This window comes from Copadichromis virginalis, linkage group LG7, assembly GCF_057382275.1.
Source record: "Copadichromis virginalis isolate Kocher_CV1m ecotype Utaka linkage group LG7, C_Virginalis_male_GT1.1, whole genome shotgun sequence".
NCBI classification, from domain to species: Eukaryota; Metazoa; Chordata; class Actinopteri; order Cichliformes; family Cichlidae; genus Copadichromis; species Copadichromis virginalis.
Genome location: NC_140624.1, coordinates 15,294,232 through 15,315,531, shown reverse-complemented (window position 1 = coordinate 15,315,531; position 21,300 = coordinate 15,294,232). Strand labels below are relative to the sequence as shown.

Genomic DNA, 21,300 nt, shown 5'->3' with positions numbered 1-21,300 from the left:
ATTCTTAATGTGATGCCATTGGCTACATTGGGTTTTGGATTCGGTTTCTCTACCTTCCAGCGAGCTTGGCAGCCCTGAGCGTTTTTGATCCTCCAGCTGAATGAATGAATGAATGGATGCTTGCAGAAAATTCAGGGTTTAGAGGGGGATGCGTGTCAGACTGCCCCGATTTCTTTCACAGCTGCTGAGAAAAGGACTGGTTGCTTTGTGAGCTGCTTTCCTTATGTAATTGTTTCCGTCACCCTGATCACTCTTGTGCATGGTCTGCACTGTGCGCCTAGACTTACCTTTGCGATGAAGGGAACTTATTGGAGAAATGCCTAGGGGACGCGATGGGCCTGAGCGACGACAAGGATCGCATTGTGATAAACGTGGGAGGGATCAGACATCAGACATACCGCAGCACCCTGCGCACTCTACCTGGCACTCGCTTGTCCTGGCTGGCCGAGCCTGATGCGCCCAACCACTTTGACTATGATGCCAAGATCGAGGAATTTTTCTTCGACCGCCACCCTGGCGTTTTTGCACATATCCTTAATTACTACAGGACAGGTAAACTGCACTGCCCTGCCGATGTCTGCGGGCCGCTCTATGAGGAGGAACTGGCCTTCTGGGGGATTGATGAAACAGACGTGGAGCCATGCTGCTGGATGACCTATCGCCAGCACCGGGAGGCAGAAGAGGCCCTTGATAGTTTCAGCGGGGGGGGCCTGTTAGACCTGGGGAATGATGATCAGGAGCCAGACCAGGAGCATGCTGAGGATGATGTGGATGAAATGACGAGAAGGCTGGCTCAGGGAGACTCTCCTGATACCAGGAATGGGAGCCTGTGGAGTCGGTGGCAGAAACGGGTTTGGGCTCTGTTTGAGGACCCTTACTCCTCTAAATATGCAAGGGTGAGTCACTTTTAAAAATGTCCTTGTGTCATTGTTTTTCTTAAATTAAATTAAAGTATATATTATGTATGTTATGCAAAAATGCTAAAAATGTTCTGGTGTTGTTGTCATGATGCATTAAAAGTAATACACTTGTTAATTGGTCCTCTTCTGCTCCTTGATGGTGAAACAAAGGCGTTTGGTGGTGGGCTTTTGTAGAAAGGGCTTTTGATGACCTTGAAATTGCTCTTCTGAGGGTCCCCACAGCAGGTCGATGAGAGTGCATGTGGGAGAAAGAGGAGGAGAGGGGGGAAATGAACCAACTTCATGTAGAAGAACCATTTGCATGAAAATCATCACTTCTGTCCTCCTCTTATCTTGCTGGAGAAGCTGAAGAAACTCATTTTGAATCTCACAGGTCTTTAGATAGATATTTCCACAACACGGGGATCCCAGGGCAGGCTGGCTTTTTTGGTTAAATAGGTCAGCTGCACATTAGGAAACCAGATCTTTGGCATCACCACATTTTCTTTCTGTGGCAGACCTCCAGACAAAATTAGGTTGCTGTTAGGGGTGACATTTTTAGTCTTTGTCATGGGCACTTTTCCATCAGGGTGTAATACTTGCCATTGGTGACAAGGACAACTTTACACTTTTTTTTTAAAATATATTTGTAATTTTTTTTGGACCATGAGCCCCTAAAACAACTGCTGTGCTGCATGCTGCTTTAACAGCTGCTGTTGTAGCTGTAGTAATTAGTTATTAGGCACCAATCCAGACAGAGTAAACTGCATTGACTTGTTCTCACTCTTCCAGAAAGCATTATGGAATCAGTGCCACCCCCCACCCGTCACATACACACTTCCAAATTTGATTTTCTTCACACAGGAAAGATTCCCCCAGCAGAAGCTCAGCTGTGTCCTACATTTAACAACAAGCATGACAAAAGCAGAGCAGGGATCGACTCCACAAAGACAGGCAGAAAGATTAATTAGAAGTGAGCCTCAGAGTTAATTACTGACTCTATTCACAGTAGATACATCAGTGGAAAAACCCTTGCCACTGCACAGCACAGTAGACCCATGGTTTTCTGGCAACAGTGAGAATTAGCCAATAAGGAGCAAACAATCGTCACTTGTTGCCCTTCCTCCAGGCCACACTGTTCCTAACTGTCACACAGACACATCATTTAGGAGGCAGTCTGATGAGACACAGCGTTTGTTTAACAGTTCGAAGGGTGGGATGTTCAGAGGGTTGAGCGAGCCTGCTTGTTAGGAGGAATCAGGGGCAAAGCAGCTCAAATTATGAGGCTTTATCGCACTGGAGTTTGTATGGTAGTGGCAGCAGTGGTGACTTGCCTCAAATAAGGATTGTTTTCATAATTGTTTTTAATTTTCTGTGTCAAAGTAGAGAAAAAAAATATGGTTAGTGCAACTCCCAAAAATTCAAATCACAATGACATTTAGATTACAGTCGCCTAAAACACAGCAAGCCAGCAGGTGTCGATTATGACTCCAACGTGTGCAGTTGGTTGAAGTCATTGTTTTGCAGCGTGGTGGTACTGTGCTCTATTACTGTCTAAGGAGTACTTGTTTCTTTTTTCGTGCAGCACATAGTGGAGAGGGGGTGGACAAAAACAACAACATTATGCAATTTGATAAAAACACCACCACTTATTAACGCCTTGAAACTTGGCAAAAAACTCCTCTTACATCATATCTGCAAAAGCTGAACGTTATTATCTCGACCACTGCGTGTTTATTAAAGTCGCCTCACTATTCGATTGCCTGCGAATGCTAAGTGCTCCACGTTCCTTTTGAATGCGTAAATGCTAAACATTTTACGCCAAATTTGTGTTACATAACAGCGTGTAGATCCACATTGTGAACTGGGATGTTGTCTCTCTGAACAAAGAGGACAGCTCTGCTGACAGGAGTTGGTGCTTCTGCAGTCAACACAGCTTCCCTCTGGACCATCATGCTAAGATGGAAGGAAGGCAGGCATTCATAAGGAGCAGTGATTTCCTCAGCACGGGGCAATGAATTGCCACTGATGAGACATGATGATGAAGGCCTGTTTTCCATCTTCTTCTTATTATTATATTGTGCTGCATCGCCTGTCTTAGTGGCCCACTTTGAATGAGACCGACTGACAAGTACAGATCATTCCCCTCTCTCAGAGGACTTCATGCCCAGACCGGCCCTTTTCCAACTTAGTCATTCATTATTCCTCCCTGCTACTTAACAAGACTGTGCATTAGTTTGAAAGGTACAGCAGGGCCTCATTTAAGGAAGGTTTTATGCATGAGTCGATTGCTATTGATCCAACATTTGCAATTCATAGGATCATTAAGCAGATATTTGCTCTTCCTGTGCACTTCTCTGTCCATCTTTTTTCCTCTGATTGAACTTAGATTACTGTTTACTGTTGTTGTTTTTCCCCCCTACAGTAAAGAGCATGAACAATAACACATGCTGTAAACCAGTAGTGCATGAGGACAGGGCTGGGATCGATACCCAGGGGACAGCACTGTATCTGTTACACCCATGTAGTATGGAAGAATAACAGAACCTAAATGTGAAGAAATTTGATCAGCTAATCAATACTAGGGGGTGAAGTACTTTTTTTTCCCATTAAGGGAAATTATGGCTTCACATAAAAGTCTGTCCTCAGCTCAGTGAGCCTCTCAGCTCACCGTCATTCCCAAGAGCTTGATGATGTGGACAGTATGACCTTGTGTAAGGGAAGACCTGCTGTGGTGATGGAGCTAAAGGGAAGAACCCCAGCTAAATTTAGTCCAGTGGGTTGACACTAGTGTCCTGTCTGCTGCTACTGCTGCTACAGGCGCTTAATAATTATATATGTACCATACCCTTGAAAATGCCACAACCTTGATATACAGCAGATGGATGAGAAGGAAGAACAGCAAGCTTGCATTAATTGTCCCTGTTGCAGCGGCGCTTCAGATTCAAGACACACATCAGAGAGGAGTGCAGCTGGGGTGTTATTGCCACTGTCAAACTAGATGCCACTGTCTGCGATAGAAGATTAAATTGCATTGTGTCTTACTAAGAATGGCTGCTAGGCCGTCAAGCTTGATTACACTGCATGTATTAGTGTGCTCATTCTCCTTTCTGTCCTTCTCCTCTTCCTTCTTTCCTTTCTTTTTCTGCCCCCTAAATATTTCCTGCTCAGTGGGTGGCTCTGGCTTCGCTGTTCTTTATTCTGGTGTCCATCACCACCTTCTGTTTGGAGACCCACGAAGCCTTCAATCCCATCATCAACCGCACAGAATGGGACGTGGTGGACAATGAGACAGTGATGAACACCTACCAGGAGACTGAGACCGCCATCTATCTCACCTATATCGAAGGTGTCTGTGTGGTGTGGTTCACGTTTGAATTTCTAATGCGAATAACTTTCTGCCCAAACAAATTTGACTTCATTCGAAATGCGCTGAACATCATCGACTTTGTGGCCATCCTTCCCTTCTACCTGGAGGTGGGCCTAAGCGGCCTCTCCTCCAAAGCAGCTAAGGATGTGCTGGGTTTCCTGAGAGTGGTCCGCTTTGTGCGGATCCTGCGTATCTTCAAGCTGACCCGTCACTTTGTTGGGCTGAGGGTGCTGGGCCACACGCTGAGAGCCAGCACCAATGAGTTCCTGCTCCTCATCATCTTCCTCGCTCTCGGTGTCCTCATCTTCGCCACTATGATCTACTACGCTGAACGGATTGGAGCTAATCCCAACGACCCAAGAGCCAGCGAGCACACGCACTTCAAGAACATCCCGATTGGATTCTGGTGGGCTGTAGTGACCATGACGACCCTCGGCTATGGAGACATGTACCCTCAGACGACCTCCGGTATGCTGGTTGGAGCTCTGTGCGCCTTGGCAGGTGTGCTGACCATCGCCATGCCCGTCCCCGTGATTGTCAACAACTTTGGAATGTATTACTCGCTGGCGATGGCAAAACAGAAACTACCAAAGAAAAAAAACAGGCATATCCCTCGGGCACCCCAACCAGGCTCTCCTAACTTCTGCAAAACAAGCATCAGCTCCCAGCATCAGAGCCCCATTGCCAATGACGATGTTTTCGAGATAAAGTTTCAAGGTAAGAAACAAGCGTGACATACTTTCTGATAAATGAGTTGTCTCATTTCTATTCATCCTATTTCTATTGTGCTGTTTCACTGTTCGTCTGTTCCCACACTTCAATCAGCTTATGATTCAGGCACGAGATTAAACAAAACGAGTTCTCCGCTCATAACAAATCAATAAAATATGTAATGAAAAGCATATTTGACTGGATAGGCGAATAGAGAGATTCAGCAGACTGTGAGTAATCTTGCTATTGATTTTGCACTCCTTAATGCAGTGATTCACTCCTCCTCTCTCTTAAAACTAACCGGATGCATGTATTTGTAAGATTAAGAAAAGTGTAAGTAGTTTGATGTCCCCCACCCCACCCTTGGTGTCGTTACAGCGAAGATATGTTGACCTTTGATTCAGTTTGCGCTCATAAATCTCCAAGCTTCAATAACAAAGCTTCAAACAGAGCTTCCGCAAAGGAGTGGAAGGTAAACAGCAGTTATGCAGACAGCATTATTGAACGAGTTTATCCCAGTGTGAATTAAGGTAGCAGAACATAAAAACAAACTACATATTCAAATATGTAGTGCTTGAATTAAATAAACAGCCTGTACAGAAAAATCTGATTGTTTGTTTGTTCGTTTTAATTTTTGGTTTCTTTTAAGATTCTAAACTGAACGGTGAGGCAGCTAACGCAGCTCTGGCCAATGAAGATTGCCCTCATATAGACCAGGCCATATCTCCGGAGGAAATCTTCAGCCCCAGCGAGAGAGAGCGACCCTGCTTCCTGGTCACCACTACTACTGAACGCCCCAACCACACAGGGGGCAGAGTGAGGAGGGGTACGTACAGTAACAGCCAATCACAGGCCCCCCTGAGACACTGACACCCTGTAGACCATATAGGCAGGACAAGCCCCCTTTTTTGCCTCTTTGCTGAGAGTTACACCTCAGTTTTTACACAGGCTCTCTCTCTCACACACACACATACACACACACACACACTCACAGAGACACAGGCACAGTTACACACACACATGCACACAACAACAAACCTCTTTATTACAGCTATCATACACGTTCACAGCAGCTGCTTCTCCTCAGTCATCCTGCTGGGATTTGTATATATTCCGATTCACTAAAACATGTTAAGATCAAGCACAATCACCACAAATGTCCAGAGTAATTGTCCACATCTACATACTATATTTTTTGATACGTGCATAATGTAATACCCCTATTTATTTACAAGTAAGAAAACTATTTTCGAGATTTATATGATCTAGAATGTGTTGTCTTATCTGCCTAAGAAAGTATTTACGTGTTACGCGTGTACCATGTATGTATATGTGTTTTAATGATAAATACCATGCGGAATCCTGACTTTTGAGAACATTGCTCTTGATCATAACGGTGCATGAAGTGTCTTGCTGATGGGTGCTATCAGTATGGTGAAGGAGCACAACACAGATGGATGACAGCTAATATCAGATGTTATTATTAAGAAGACAAGACAAAATTGAAATTTACAGATTTCTATACTTTAATAATGGGGATCGCCCCTTTGTTTTTGTTTTGCTTTTAAATTTTCTATTAATGATAAATCAAAACATTCCTCTAAGAACGTCCTGTAAGTCTCCAGCTGTGTGCAGAAAACGGCATACAGTGTGATATTCTACCTGTAGCTGACGAAACATTCCCTGCCTGAGGTGCCTAGCTTTCTTGACTTTTTAAGTGTTATACTCCAAACCATTCCAGTACCACCCGGTGCATGCTGTTGTACTCCTAATGCACTCAATGCATGGAGAATAATAATGTGTCTCACGTCTGTGTTGACCTGTTTCTTTGGAGTCAAAAACAAGAAAGCAACAGGTGTAGTATAACCAGTGAGGAACACCAAAACACTTTGTCGTGGATTCAGTGCTGCAGTGTACTCAGAACGTTCTCTGTTTTTCAACTGAAGGTTATGAAAAGCCTTGGAGCCTTAACAGCATGTCTGGCATGAGCGGGGATGCCTCTGGAGTGTCCTCAGTGTCCGCCCTGCCCTGCAGCCCACCCTGTCTAATGCAGCACTCACATTCTCCCATCCCATCCATTATGTAGCATGGTTGAGTAGCAGATACAATGCCATTGGAAGGCCAGTCCACACTTCTTATATTTCCTGTCAGATTTTGCTTTCACACTTGCCTTCACACCTGCTTTTGTTTCTTTTTCTTTTAAAATTATTATTATTTTATGTTTATTTTTCTGGAAAATTGTATCTTAACTGTGCTTATACTTAAGCTTCCCAAGTGTTCTCCTTGGGTGTGTCATCATATCATAGACTAGAAAACATTGGCACATGCCACTCTGCATGGGTCACCTCAGTTGCAGACAAAGCACCGTTCTACTTCTTATCACAGGCTAACCACACTCTTTTCCTTGTGTTTACATCATTGCCTGTTGCTCTGTTGCTTTTGATCTCTCATTCTCTTCTGCCAATAACTTATCTCATTTGCTTTTTTGGTTTTGGTTTTTTGTTTTTCAACAACTTTTTTTGTGAAATAAATTTTCATAAGATGTAACCCCTGCCAATAATATGCTGGACATTAATTATACAAGGCTTTTAAAACATATCCAAAAGCTGTTAAGGGAACTTCTCTTAAGTGCTTTGTACGTTGCAAAGTAGAGACGTCATTCTGAAAGTGCAGTCCAGATAATGTTACCCGAGTGGCCATTAGAAAAGAAAAAATGAACATACAGTTCATGATGTCCGATGCAATATGGAGATGATGACAATTCCTATGATGCCAGTGATGAATACATCTAATGTCAACAGAACTAAAACTGTTCATTTGCATGAACTGCATGAGAAATTATGTTCAACAAGAAGCTAACTGTATTGCAATTACCTGTAAGGAGAAAAAAAAAGGTTTTCTTTCAAAAGCTTCATAAGCTTTGTCATTTTTATGCATTTTGAAACAGCTTTACAAGAGACTCAGTCATAGCAGAGGTTTTTATGTAGCCACCATTCTTTGCCTTTCCCCAAATTCATATATTTATTTTCTTGTATTTATTTGACTGGGGCCTCCAACAGAAAAAAAAAATAGCGTGATTTAACTTGAACAATCTGTCATAAAGCCAACTAATGCTGTTATGAGCATAAATAGTTTTTATACAAATATATTTACTGGTAGTCACAAGTTTTTAAAGGGTATCAGTAGACTGCCACCACGTCTATACCGCTGTGCTGCTAAATTAAGGCAGGACTCATGAATTACGAAACAACGGTGCCTTCATACTTGGAGAGGCAAAGTAAAAACGAGTAATAAATTGACATGATATTAACATAAGTGCTCCCAGTGTAGCATCATTACACTTTATTCCATGCTCATAACAGTGTAACAAAAGCTTTATTTATAACCTTGTAGGTGAACCTTGTACCTTTTGCAAAACCCTCGTTCCCTTAATCACAGTTTTAAAAAAAATAGCCCTCTTGGATATTGTTGTTACACCACTGAACACATACTAGGACTGAACCTTTAGTAGGGATACATAGCACCAAGCAAAAAAAAAAGAAAAAAAAGAAGCACTAAAAAAGAAAACCTTAAAAAATCACTTATTAGTCCCCACGTCTTTTGTATAATAAAGCACAAAATATAAGTAAAGGGGACAAGGCAACTCCACAGAGCAAAAATATATTGAGTTAGGATCAGTTGGAGATGTCACGATGACTCGTGCAGTATGTATGTCTATTGATTTAAAACATCAATACTGTTACGGTTACATGTATTGATACTGTCCCAATAATTATGCACAAATTTTTCAGGGCACTTTAACAAATTTCTTCTTCTTTTCTTTTCCTCTTTATTTTTTGTTTTGTTGACCAATCAGAAATGTTCATTTCTAGAAGAAGATAGGCAAATTATAGCAACTAGTTTCTGTTTTTATTCTGAATGAGCAGAGTTTTACATTTTTTGAGTCATGTCTCTTGTGGTATTTAAGTGATGTTATATATTTAAAAAACAAAAAAACAACAACAACAACAACTTGTTAAGATTTGATGTGAAGAGATGCAGGTGAATTATATGCTCATGCAATTCAAGTGGAGGGGTGGGAAGGAAAAAAAAAGTACAGTGAGACATAGCATGGGCTGTGGGTTTACTTGGGGAAAGGTAAATGCATGTATTTTACATTTATGCAAAAGAAAAGTATTCAAATAAAAATATGTAAATATAAGTCCTTGCATGAAATAAATTTTATACACAATGAGTGTTTAGACTCCGTTTTTATTCAACAGCACATGCATCTACATACATCTTTCCTTTCCTACTAGCGTCCGGCTAGTGTTACCAACTGCTGTTTGACCCTGTCCAGGTCAAAGAGAGCTTTAAAAAAAAAGAGAAGAAAAAAAAGAGGTGACTGTGAGAGCATGACGCAAAGTATAAAAAAACGCATGACAATGACTGAACTACTGTACATAAACCTGTCAAACGCAGCATGATTGGGCATGTTTATTAACCGACTCAGAGTCTAACCTCTGCACACAGACAGTACATTGGTGTCTGACGCCTTCCGCTAAGCATGGGGAACAAAAACCCAAAACATGGTAAACCCATGTTTACCATGAAGAACTAACGGAGCACATTTTCTTTACTCTCCAAGCCAGTGTCATTTCACCTCTCCCTGCACCTGCAGAGGTAGCCATCATCGCCATCATTTCCACCATTATACATAATTTGTGTAATAATTTATTTTTGTTATTGTTGTTTTTTTATATGTTTATAGAAACCCAACGACAGCACCGGAGCAGACAACCAACAGAGTCAGTTTGTGTTATGAACCATGGTGTACCAACCACTATGTGTATGACCCATAACGGCCCATCACCCACCTGATAGTGCTGTAGCATTGTTGTGTGTATTAGTATTTTTAAATGGGTGTGACAGTGACAACCTGTACATCACAAAACTCAGCATAGATGTAGCACAGAGGACGTTTTGTTGTCAAGCCTTATGTAGCTCAGTATCTGTGACTGGTTAATGTGCTGTAATTTGTGTGCCTATTTTTGGTGTGTGCCAGTGCTGTAAATATGCTTTTTGTGTGCTGAAGTTGTGTGTACCAATGTTTTTTGAGTGATCATCAAATATTTGTGTGCTTCTTCTGTCCAAAAGTGAACAAAAAGAAATGTTGCTCCGATTTTAAACCGCAAACCCCCTTCAGCAAAAACCTGTCACGCGTCACGTCAGCCAGACTAAACCGTTGAAAACAAGTCATTAACTTTGCACTGTCATCGTCACACCTTTGTAGACTTTTGCACTGTTTTGCACCAGTGAACCTTTAACATTCCTTCGATATGTTTTCATGCATCAAAGATAATGTCCACAACAATATAGTAATAATAATGTCATGCTTTAAAAAAAAACTTTAAAAAAACTAAAAAACACACCACTCTTACCTTGTATTAAAGAGGCATTAAAATGGCAAGTTGTGCTGTTACAATAATAATAGTTTGTGATGCAAATCTTGGTTTTGCAGGGTAGGTAGGAACGAAATGACAGATTTTTATTTACTGAATGATGGTATGCAGTTGTACTTTGATTATCAAAGACGGCTCCTATATAACATGCATTCTCGTATCAAAGCACAGGCATTTAAATAATTGTTTAATTGACAATCACGTATAATTGGATTATACCTCTTCATCATTTTTTTTGGACACATCCAAATTGCTACATTGGTATGTAATACTAACTAATACCAAACCATTATCCTCATCATACTGGACAAGTGCCTCTGTTATGTAAATTCTTCTTACCATTCAGGATTACAGCTTAACCAACACGACGATGAAACAATATGCATTTTCTTTTAAATTAACCATCAGTCACCAGCACATTGAAAACAAGCATCAGCTCAGTACTTGAAAGCACGTGTACGCAGCATCGACCCCAGTGCTGATCAGCTTCTAAAGGCAAGCAACGAGCATAACCTAGTTAAAGATACAGAGTCCTGATCCACTGTTTGTGTAGACAAAGTTAGTGAGAAGGGACCAACTTTTTACCAAACAACTGCAAACACACTGCCAACCACTTGCTGAGATCTGAGTGCAGTCTGGTACAGCAGATCTGAATATGTCAATAGAGCTGGGGGGACTGTGTGCTGGTCAAGTTATAATACATGTAAGACAGAAAGCAAGAAAGAAAGCTATTATCATGAAACAGAATCAATTACACAACTTAGAGGCAACTAATTTGTGGCATTTGGTGCGATTTCAGAGTGTGTGTTTTGAACACCGTGCATTTTGTGGTTAGTTATCTCAATAAGGTGTTCAGTGGTCGTTCTGATTGGTTTGTTGTTTAGGGATTTTTGTGTCTTTTTTGACCAATACAGTTCAGACTTGTACAATAGTGATAAATAAAAAAGAACCACAGAAATTATCACTTTTCAGCGAGTGTCCATTTATTTTCCCATCCCGAACATAATCCTGGTAAAAGCACTTTAACATTTTTTAATGTTTCCACATTTAACTTATATGAACATTTAAAGTAAAAATTTTCATATAAAAGAAAGTCACGGAAAAGTCGGCATCAGCTTTTCTGAGTACCTTCACTGCCTTTCTCAAAGGCACTGCCTTAACAACTGCAGTTGGTATCCAGGTGCTGCACTGCGGAGGTCTACTCCTTATAAATATGTAGGTTGGGTCATGTCCAGTGGATGAGTTTCTTCCAAGATTAATGAAGTATGAAAGTGGTGCAAATCAGACAAACAGAAAATCAAAGAATATGACACAGATGGGCAAAGGCATAAATAATTGATAGACCAGTAGAAAAATGGAAAATAAAATGCTGTTGTGTGTATGTGCGAGTGGTACATCACATGACAGAGAATTTTTCACCATGGATTGCTGAGATTGACTGCCTCCTGACATTCAAGATCACAGCAATAAAACCCCTGACATGAGAAGATGGAGCTGTAACACTAGTCTAGCCCATCCCTCATATGACCTGTAACAGCTTCATTGAGGAAGGCAAACACGTCAGGTGGAGTTGCAGCTACAGGCGTGGCCATACCCTGCAAAGCCATTGACCCCATCGTGTCCATCATAGACAAATTATGGCCACATGAAACATAAATCACAGAACCATACAAGGATATTTATGACAAACTGCAGATTAAAGTGTGACCGCTTCAAGTAGCTCAGGTAGCCTTTTAACATGTGAAAGTTAGTGTTGAGTCAAGGGCACTTAAAATGATCGCACGTGGGTTTCACAGGGCACCGATAAACCACTAAAACACAAATGTGTTAACTCCCCAAAGCATTCGCTTTTTATAGCCTCTGATTGTCATGCAGAATAAATGTCCCTGCTCCAGCGTTACTCGAGTGGTGCAGAATTTTTTTCTGTGCCGGTCGTTGCAGCGCAAACTGCCATGGAGTGTCCGGCTCCGCAGCCAATGAGAACAGGTCTTAGACCAGGAACGAGCTGTGGATGAAAGACGTTGGCCTGCGAGCCGTCTCCGCACATTCCATGTTCATTCCAGCCCCACGAGAAGAGACTTCCCCCTGAAAGGGAGAAGGATCATGGGTCAGTGTAACTGACAGGAGAAAGAATGAGGGAGCTGTAGTACAGTGTGTACAATGTAGGCTAAAATCAGCATCCTGGATTACAAAAAAACAGGGTGCAAAAGAAAACACACACAGCTCCTGTTCCCCACCCTGACACTTGGTCAATAACAAAGCCTCGCTGCTCTTCACAGCTGGAGAGCCTATCGGTGGGTGTGGTCAGGTCTGCATCACCGAGGAGACACGTGCCATGGCAACACAGTTACCTAACAGGCTCCATTGCCATGACAACAGAAGCGAGCTTGCTTTCTCAAGGGTAACACATCTTCAAGCTCTCCCCGTACTGCAGTCGTGTGCCTTTCGTGTCATCTTTTCATTTGTTTCATCGCGAGGTTGTCTTTGTCTTTGTCTGCGTTTTCAGCTCGTCCCCGAAAAGCCGCAGCGCTTGCCAGAAAGACGCATATGTTTTCACCAGTTCACAGACCTCGATGCCATGCCAAGCAGCTCATGCCAATGTGACAGTTTGCCAGAAACCGCTTATGCGTTACAAACATGCATGTAGTGCCCGTCTTAAAGACAGTGCATGTATTTACGACTGGACTGACACCTTTTCTTTGATTTAGTGTTCAGAAAGTATTATTGGACTAAATGTGTTGAAACATTTGGTTCATTGGGAAGAAAAAAATCTTTATTTTGGTGCTGTGCTTAATTCATGGGCTCACTGACTGGAGTATAGCACATCAGTGTTTCCATGGCAACAAAGTGTCTGCATAATATTCTGCACGACAAAAGGATAATAAAAAAAAATAAGGAATCTCAAACCAAAAGGCCATTTGTGCATGCAAACAAATGCTGTTATTTGTTTTTGAAATTTGTCAGTTTAAAATTTCACACCCAAATAACAACGCCACAGTGACACAGTCTGCGGAGGTTGCCTTTTTTTTAGTGTGACTTGCATCATTCTACAGATACAGCTCTAATTTAAGGTGTTCGTGCTTCTACAATCCCATTAAGTGGAAAAATGTTCACATGAACCAAAAATCTTTCCTCAGATTGGATGAGCTGTGGCCACAGAGTCTTTGACCCATCTCCCTACCTCTGACCACCGCTGATGATTTTCACACACCAGGAGAACTTGCTCAGGTTCTAATGAGCAAAGGATGAGCAGGCAACAGATATCATAAGCAGCATGCAATGCTCTCCGTTCCTTTCCGCCTGACCTACTTCAGCACCCGAAATAGCAGCACTCAGGTCTGCGCTTCCAATCCTGTTTTGCTATTTCATTGCTCCTGCCACCACACGTCAGACAGGAGGAGGAAGAGAGGTGAGCGTGGCAGAAGATTGAGATGCTGGAGGTTCAGATGAGACCTCTATTTGCTAGTTCTGCCTTCACGGCCCATAACTCAACTTTTTCAAAGTGCTTCTTGCGAACTATGGATGATGGACAATTTCCACATATTCAAATTAGAATCGCACATTCATTATCGCTATCAATTAGTGAGATTAACACCAGTGAATGGCATGGATGCTTGCAGAAACACCACCGATGTTCACAGTTTCCTCTCTTATGGAAGCATGCGCCTGTATTTCAGTGATAATCTGTGATATTTATATTCGTGCTCATGTAAAAAAAACTGGGTCAGTGTTCAAAAATTAATGTGATAGATTTTACTTCCAAAAACCCTTTTACATGCCTAGCTGGTTACTATAGAAAAGCAGGAGACTTTTGGCAGGCCTGGCAAGAATAAAAGCACATTTAATCTAATGAGCGATCGCGAACAAGCAGTCAGACATGTCTATCTTTGTTCAGTTCTCTTTGAGGGATGCATGTGAGTGTGCGGAGTCTGTTCAGCGGTTAAGCAGACAAAGGGAGATCGTTCTACAAACATATGACTGGAAAAACTTGCCTGTAAATGGGCATCTGGTTAATTCATCCCCTTTACAGGCCTGTTCGGGTAATTGCTTCTGTCAATGATATCCATCTATCCACACTGTAATTACATCCTCATGCAATAGCCACTGAGCAATGAGCTGACCTCAGAAATGCTCTGCAGCTTTACAAGGATTAATTGTTAACACTGTAATGCATTAGACAGCTCCCTTACTAACTTTTTAGTAGGGGTGAGGGCAGCTTGAAATAGTTTAGCCTCACCGATGTGTCTTCTACATTACTTCACGCAAACACAGCCAGAGTCACCTCAGGCCATTGAGGATGTCTCTCATTTCAGCCATGAGAATTTAAAGAACCCAGTAAGTTCAAACTTTGCTTTTAATTTTTCATAAAAGGCTTTTGTTTCCTATGGAAATGTTGAGTGCACTTGTGCATTATGTGAATAATAAGTTAGGAGAAAAGTGAAGAAATTGCAAGGACATTTTTGAGAGAACACACTCACCTACAGTAGCAAGGTTATGTTCTGATCCACAGCAAATCTGTGGAGAAAATAACTTTTAAATACATGTTGAAAAGCAAATGTGCAATTTTAAGACTCTAATATTCAATGACATATGATACTGACAATTGAATTAATCGCATTCTCCCTTACAAATTAAATAAAATGACAAGATAAAGCCACTTAGATTTAATTTTAAAATTTGATAATTTAATAATGATTTTTTTTCACATCTTTACATACGTTTGGTACTCCAGCATACGATTCCCTTTAGCGCATAATATAAATTGAAACTATAGCAGAGACCCAACTGATTCATAACTCTTAAAAGCCACTGCTGGGCTTGCTGGAGGAGTTAATGCAGCCATTTGAGGATGCTTATACAGTCTTGCCCTTTGCTGACCGAAACCTTTTAGATTTTAATGGCCTTTTCTCCTGCTTCCCCCTTCACAAGTATGACAAGAATTGAGTGGACATGCTTAAATGCTAATTGAATCCTGCATATGAGACACAGTCCACTGCATGGCTGTTAAATGCAATTAAAGTACTGTCTTGAGCCACCCCTCATTTCTTTATATTTTGTTTCCAAAGAGCCAGACTTTCTTGCAATCTGTCTTGCAAGCACTCTTGAGCAATAGTTCTCCAGGTTTTTTGAAGGTCTTTCAAAGTTCAAATAACTGTCAATTTGCATGGAGGAGGTCAGGATAGAGGTACAACAGTGAGTGTTTGCAGCCATCTGTAAAAAAAAGAAAAGAAAAGTGGAGGTTGTGTCATGGCTTGGGTGTGCACATTAGCCAGTGGCTCTTGTCAAAATTGATGGAAAGTACTGTCAAATTTTGATTTGTCATGCAGAACTATCTGGAACGCATCTAATTAGCAACAGCTTTAGTTTTCACAATGACAACGATCCTGAAAACAATAAAAGCATAGATGGATAGAAAAACATGCAAGAGATGGGCATGTGATTAACTGAGCTCATGTACAGGGACACCATCGGTCATGGATTGGCCTCCCCTCTGCCCAGACCTCAACATTATTGAAGCAGTGTGGGAACAGAACAGAATGACAGTTAGTCTGAAGGTCCTTCAAAGGTCCTGGAGAACTGTTCCTGAAGACTACTTGCAGAAATTACAACAAAGCTTCCCTAAGAGAGTTCAGGCAGTGTTAAAGAATAAAGGCAGCCATAACAAATATCAACTTTAAGCTTCGTTAGAAAGGTGCAAACGCAGTTTTTTCCTTATTCACTGTATTTACATGTATGTTTGCACTTTAACCAATAAATAAGTGTACAGAATTCCCATTTTTGTAGCAAAATATAGAATTTTGCATGTAGCACTTTATTTGACAAAGAAAACAAGTGATTAACTGAAACTGACCCACTGATCATGAACCACTAACGGGTTGAAATTTGTCCATCAGTAATGCTCACATGGCTCCCTCCTGGCACTAACAGCCATGTCACATTCAAAGTCACTTACATGACCTTTCTTTCACATTCAGATGTTCAGTTTGAACCTTAGCACATCGTCCTGACCACGTCTTCATACATCAGTTGGTGTCATGTGATTGGCTGTTGGTAGATGTACCTAAAAAGTGGCCAGTCAGTGTATATGTACAGTGCTTTAACAAAGTAGTGTGGCCTGAGTGATTCATATCCCACTCAGCCAATTCATCTTACTTCACGCTCAACACACAAGGTGACAAAGCTTTGACACCTTGTGTGTTGTTGCAATGATCTGTGCGCAGTGGAAAGATGAAAGGAGCGCTTGTCCTTGTTTGTCCCTGACATTTGCTTCATTGGCAATGACCATATTGTCACTATTTAGACTACAGGTTAGTTGCTACAATCCCATTCACATGTAATTGTCCTTACGGGAGTAGAGAAAACTGCCTTCACTGATAAACACAAGTCGTTTTTTTCCCCCTGCTGAACTATAATGACAGTGCGAGTATGCTTTGTACATAAGAGATAATTATCCAAATCATTAAGAACCTTCTGTTCAGGGGAAACATGCTTCGCCTTATACTAAACAATCAACAGCTACTTTAACTGTAACTGTCTGCTGCCTCCTGCTGGACGTCTACTGGCATTTTCAACAAAGCACTATCCTCAAGACCAGCAATCCAAACACAAGTCAAGAAAACATTTAATTGTTACTGATTGCAGCACAGCTATAGGTTCTGCCATCTGGCGAAGTGCTAAACACTCCTACCTGTGTTGCTCCACAAAGGTTTTCAACCTCTGCAGGGAGTCCAACCTCCTGGGTGCCACCTTGTGCCGCAGGGCCAGCTGGCTGCTGCTCTGTGTCCTCACTGGCTGATATTTGACGGCCCAGCTGTCCATAATTTCCCCTTCCCCATGTGAACACTCTCCCGCTCTCTGAAACAGATAATGGGATTGCTTTTTCAGTTTGGGCAACTGTCCTCTAAATCCTGTAAAAACTACTGAACATCACAGACCCGAGTACCTGTCTGAGCAACATTATGAGTCCAGCCGCTCCACACATTTATCACTTTTTCTCCATCCAGCAGAGATCGCTTCAGAAGAGTGGGAGAAGACAGGAAGGGCTCTGTGGTGGTCAGCTGACCATGCTTGTTGCTTCCCCACAGAAACAAATCGCCATCTCCTGCACACATGACAGCGACAGCATTACTCTTCATTCAGCACAAGCAGCAGCAAAAAAGCAGAACAGCAATTGAGATGCTCTGGTGAACTAATTACAGGACATCAGAGAGGGCAGACTTGATGTATGATAAAGAAGTGTGCTTATGTGTGTAAATTCTCCCTATGAATGAGCAGTGCAAAATACATAGCTTATTATTGCAGAACATATTGAAGCAACTCACTACCATCCTACCTGTAAGGCACACACAGTGTGCTGACCCTGCAGTTACCCGGTGTGATATTCTTTGATCCAGACCTGCAACAAGGTCATAAATATCTGTCACATCTACAAATCACCAATAATAGAATAAATTATTAATTATTTATGTTCAGTACAACTTACGTTACCTGGTACCAGACAGGGCACCTTAGAGTTAAAGTGAGATGGGACAGCATGTGGACTGAATGCTCTCTTAGCATAACTGAAAAGACCAGTTCCCCACTGATAAACACAGCCTGAGCCTGAAAGTCAAACAGAATTACAGGATTTATAGCTTCACATGAAAAACAGGAGCAGTCAGAGTGCATACCTCCACCAAGACTGAAAATTCCCTGCATGCACTAAGTCCTATGAGATGAAAGATATCTGGTTGCAGACTGGTTTATGGTATTTTCTTGAGAACATCAAGCCAAAGTTTAAATTTGATAAAAGGCTATTTCAGCTCCACAAACAGCCGAAACGTGGTTTGGCTGTTTGTGTGTGTATATATATATATATATATATATATATATATATATATATATATATATATATATATATATATTATAAATACAGCTAAGAAACATAAAGACAAAGAAACAAAAAGACAGGCAAAAAACCAATCATGTAACCACTTTGGCAGATGTTAAAAAAAACGAGGGCCGTTCACAATGCTACCTTACCAGTAACAGCAAGTGAGTGTCGGAGTCCTGCTGCTACACTAACTAGTGGCTCCTTCAGATTCTGTCAACAAACAGCACAATGACATCTGCCTTAATGAAAGTGATTAAGATGACAGGTAAGTAAAGATCATTTATACTAATGTAGATCACTCAAGATGTATTGAATGGATATTTTAAAAAAATAAATTAAAAACTTTACTTTATAAAAACTGCACCCCCAACGTGTTCTCACCTCAACAACCAGTAGAACTGCTGAGTGTGTCACAGTCTCTCCAACACCCAGTTGCCCAAATGCATTGGAACCACATGCTAATAGTTGCCCACCGTCTGAGAGTGTGCCATAACAAGAAAAGAAATATGCCTTTAACTAAGACACACTGAAAAATTACGCTTTTGGATGAGTGGAAAGTAGTTAAGGTGTCCTCCGTTATTCCCATTCTGTTAAATATGTAGGGTTTTTTTTTTTTGACAATATAGCAATGAATGTGAGTTAGTTTTTTTTCCACCCTTTTTCTAGAAACACATGTATCATAATGGTCTAAGGATAATATACAGTGGCTTGCAAAAGTATTCGGCCCCCTTGAACTTTCCCACATTTTGTCACATTACAGCCACAAACATGAATCAATTTTATTGGAATTCCACCTGAAAGACCAACACAAAGTGGTGTACACGTGAGAAGTGGAACGGAAATCATACATGATTCCAAACATTTCTTTTTACAAATAAATAACTGAAAAGTGGGATTTGCGTTATTATTCAGCCCCCTTTGGTCTGAGTGCAGTCAGTTGTCCATAGACATTGCCTGATGAGTGCTAATGACTAAACAGAGTGCACCTGTGTGTAATCTAATGTCAGTACAAATACAGCTGCTCTGTGACGGCCTCAGAGGTTGTCTAAGAGAATATTGGGAGCAACAACACCATGAAGTCCAAAGAACACACCAGACAGGTCAGGGATAAAGTTATTGAGAAATTTAAAGCAGGCTTAGACTACAAAAAGATTTCCCAAGCCTTGAACATCCCACGGAGCACTGTTCAAGCGATCATTCAGAAATGGAAGGAGTATGGCACAACTGTAAACCTACCAAGACAAGGTCGTCCACCTAAACTCACAGGCCGAACAAGAAGAGCGCTGATCAGAAATGCAGCCAAGAGGCCCATGGTGACTCTGGACGAGCTGCAGAGATCTACAGCTCAGGTGGGGGAATCTGTCCACAGGACAACTATTAGTCGTGCACTGCACAAAGTTGGCCTTTATGGAAGAGTGGCAAGAAGAAAGCCATTGTTAACAGAAAACCATAAGAAGTCCCGTTTGCAGTTTGCCACAAGCCATGTGGGGGACACAGCAAACATGTGGAAGAAAGTGCTCTGGTCAGATGAGACCAAAATGCAAAACGCTATGTGTGGCGGAAAACTAACACTGCACATCACTCTGAACGCCATCCCCACTGTCAAATATGGTGGTGGCAGCATCATGCTCTGGGGGTGCTTATCTTCAGCAGGGACAGGGAAGCTGGTCATAGTTGATGGGAAGATGGATGAAGCCAAATACAGGGTAATCTTGGAAGAAAACCTCTTGGAGTCTGCAAAAGACTTGAGACTGAGGCGAAGGTTCACCTTCCAGCAGGACAACAACCCTAAACAAAGCCAGGGCAACAATGGCATGGTTTAAAACAAAACATATCCATGTGTTAGAATGGCCCAGTCAAAGTCCAGATCTAAAACCAATTGAGAATCTGTGGCAAGATCTGAAAACTGCTGTCCATCTAATCTGACTGAGCTGGAGCTGTTTTTCAAAGAAGAATGGGCAAAGATTTCAGTCTGTAGATGTGCAAAGCTGGTAGAGACATACCCTAAAAGACTGGCAGCTGTTATTGCAGCAAAAGGTGGTTCTACAAAGTATGGACTGAATAATTACACAAACCCCACTTTGCAGTTATTTATTTGTAAAAAAACTGCAAAGTGGGGTGTGTCCTTTGGACTTCATGGTGTTGTTGCTCCCAATATTCTCTTAGACAACCTCTGAGGCCGTCACAGAGCAGCTGTATTTGTACTGACATTAGATTACACACAGGTGCACTCTATTTAGTCATTAGCACTCATCAGGCAATGTCTATGGGCAACTAACAGCACTCAGACCAAACGGGGCTGAATAATAACGCACACCCCACTTTTCAGTTATTTATTTGTAAAAAATGTTTGGAATCATGTATGATTTTTGTTCCACTTAAGTGTACACCACTTTGTATTGGTCTCACGTGGAATTCCAATAAAACTGATTCATGTTTGTGGCTGTAATGTGACAATATGTGGAGAAGTTCAAGGGGGCCGAATACTTTTGCAAGCCACTCTATCTGCACTTTCAGAAAAATTAGATCTAATATAATGAAATTTCTAATATAACACAGCTATATTATTTTGTTTTATATACAATTCATCTATTGTATTATTCAAATATAATAAAATGTTATATTAGAATAAAAACTAACATTGCCATAAAAGATCTATTATCCCTGCCCCAAAGAAACACCTGTGGTTTGGCTAGCAATATCACCCTTAAACCAAGTACAACTAGAAATGAGGATAAATTCCTGGTAGGAAACAGTGCTGACTGCTCACCAGTGAGAAGAAGGGTAAAATCCCAACCACAGGCGATGTCTGTGACTCTCTGATTCAGGATGGGGCAGTGCTGAAGAGTTGCGATGTCTCCACTGTGGCCAAGTCCCAGCTGGCCTCTGTTATTCTGTCCACACACAAACACCTGGCCACTCTCTGTCCAGCATGGAAACAATCAAAGATTTTACTTAGATGTGTTATTTTTGGGACAGTTACACCTGTACACTCACTCTAGACAT

At 41.4% G+C, this 21,300-nt stretch overlaps 2 protein-coding genes across 4 annotated transcripts in view; one reads left to right on the top strand and one right to left on the bottom strand.

The window, feature by feature from the left end:
- Window positions 1-179: 179 nt before the first annotated feature.
- Window positions 180-11,385, top strand: kcnc1b (potassium voltage-gated channel, Shaw-related subfamily, member 1b). 2 transcript variants are annotated; one of them, XM_085462026.1, is made up of 4 exons: window positions 180-896; window positions 4,071-4,986; window positions 5,630-5,806; window positions 9,731-11,385. In XM_085462026.1, exons 1-4 carry the CDS (start codon window positions 333-335, stop codon window positions 9,838-9,840), a joined length of 1,767 nt encoding a protein of 588 aa, XP_085318152.1. In that variant the 5' UTR covers window positions 180-332; the 3' UTR covers window positions 9,841-11,385. The 2 variants fall into 2 exon arrangements, with proteins under 2 accessions (XP_085318152.1, XP_085318151.1); XM_085462025.1 differs by lacking the exon at window positions 9,731-11,385 and adding an exon at window positions 6,927-9,214.
- Window positions 10,666-21,300, bottom strand: part of sergef (secretion regulating guanine nucleotide exchange factor) — an 11,370-nt gene continuing 735 nt past the window's right edge. The window contains exons 3-11 of one of the 2 annotated variants that reach the window (XM_085462028.1): window positions 21,065-21,217; window positions 18,676-18,770; window positions 18,444-18,504; window positions 17,910-18,023; window positions 17,755-17,817; window positions 17,365-17,523; window positions 17,110-17,276; window positions 14,900-14,936; window positions 10,666-12,506 (exon numbers count right to left, since the gene is read on the bottom strand). In XM_085462028.1, the coding sequence (XP_085318154.1) occupies window positions 12,319-12,506; window positions 14,900-14,936; window positions 17,110-17,276; window positions 17,365-17,523; window positions 17,755-17,817; window positions 17,910-18,023; window positions 18,444-18,504; window positions 18,676-18,770; window positions 21,065-21,217 (1,037 nt within the window). In that variant the 3' untranslated portion in view covers window positions 10,666-12,318. The other variant, XM_085462029.1, reaches the window with a different exon arrangement.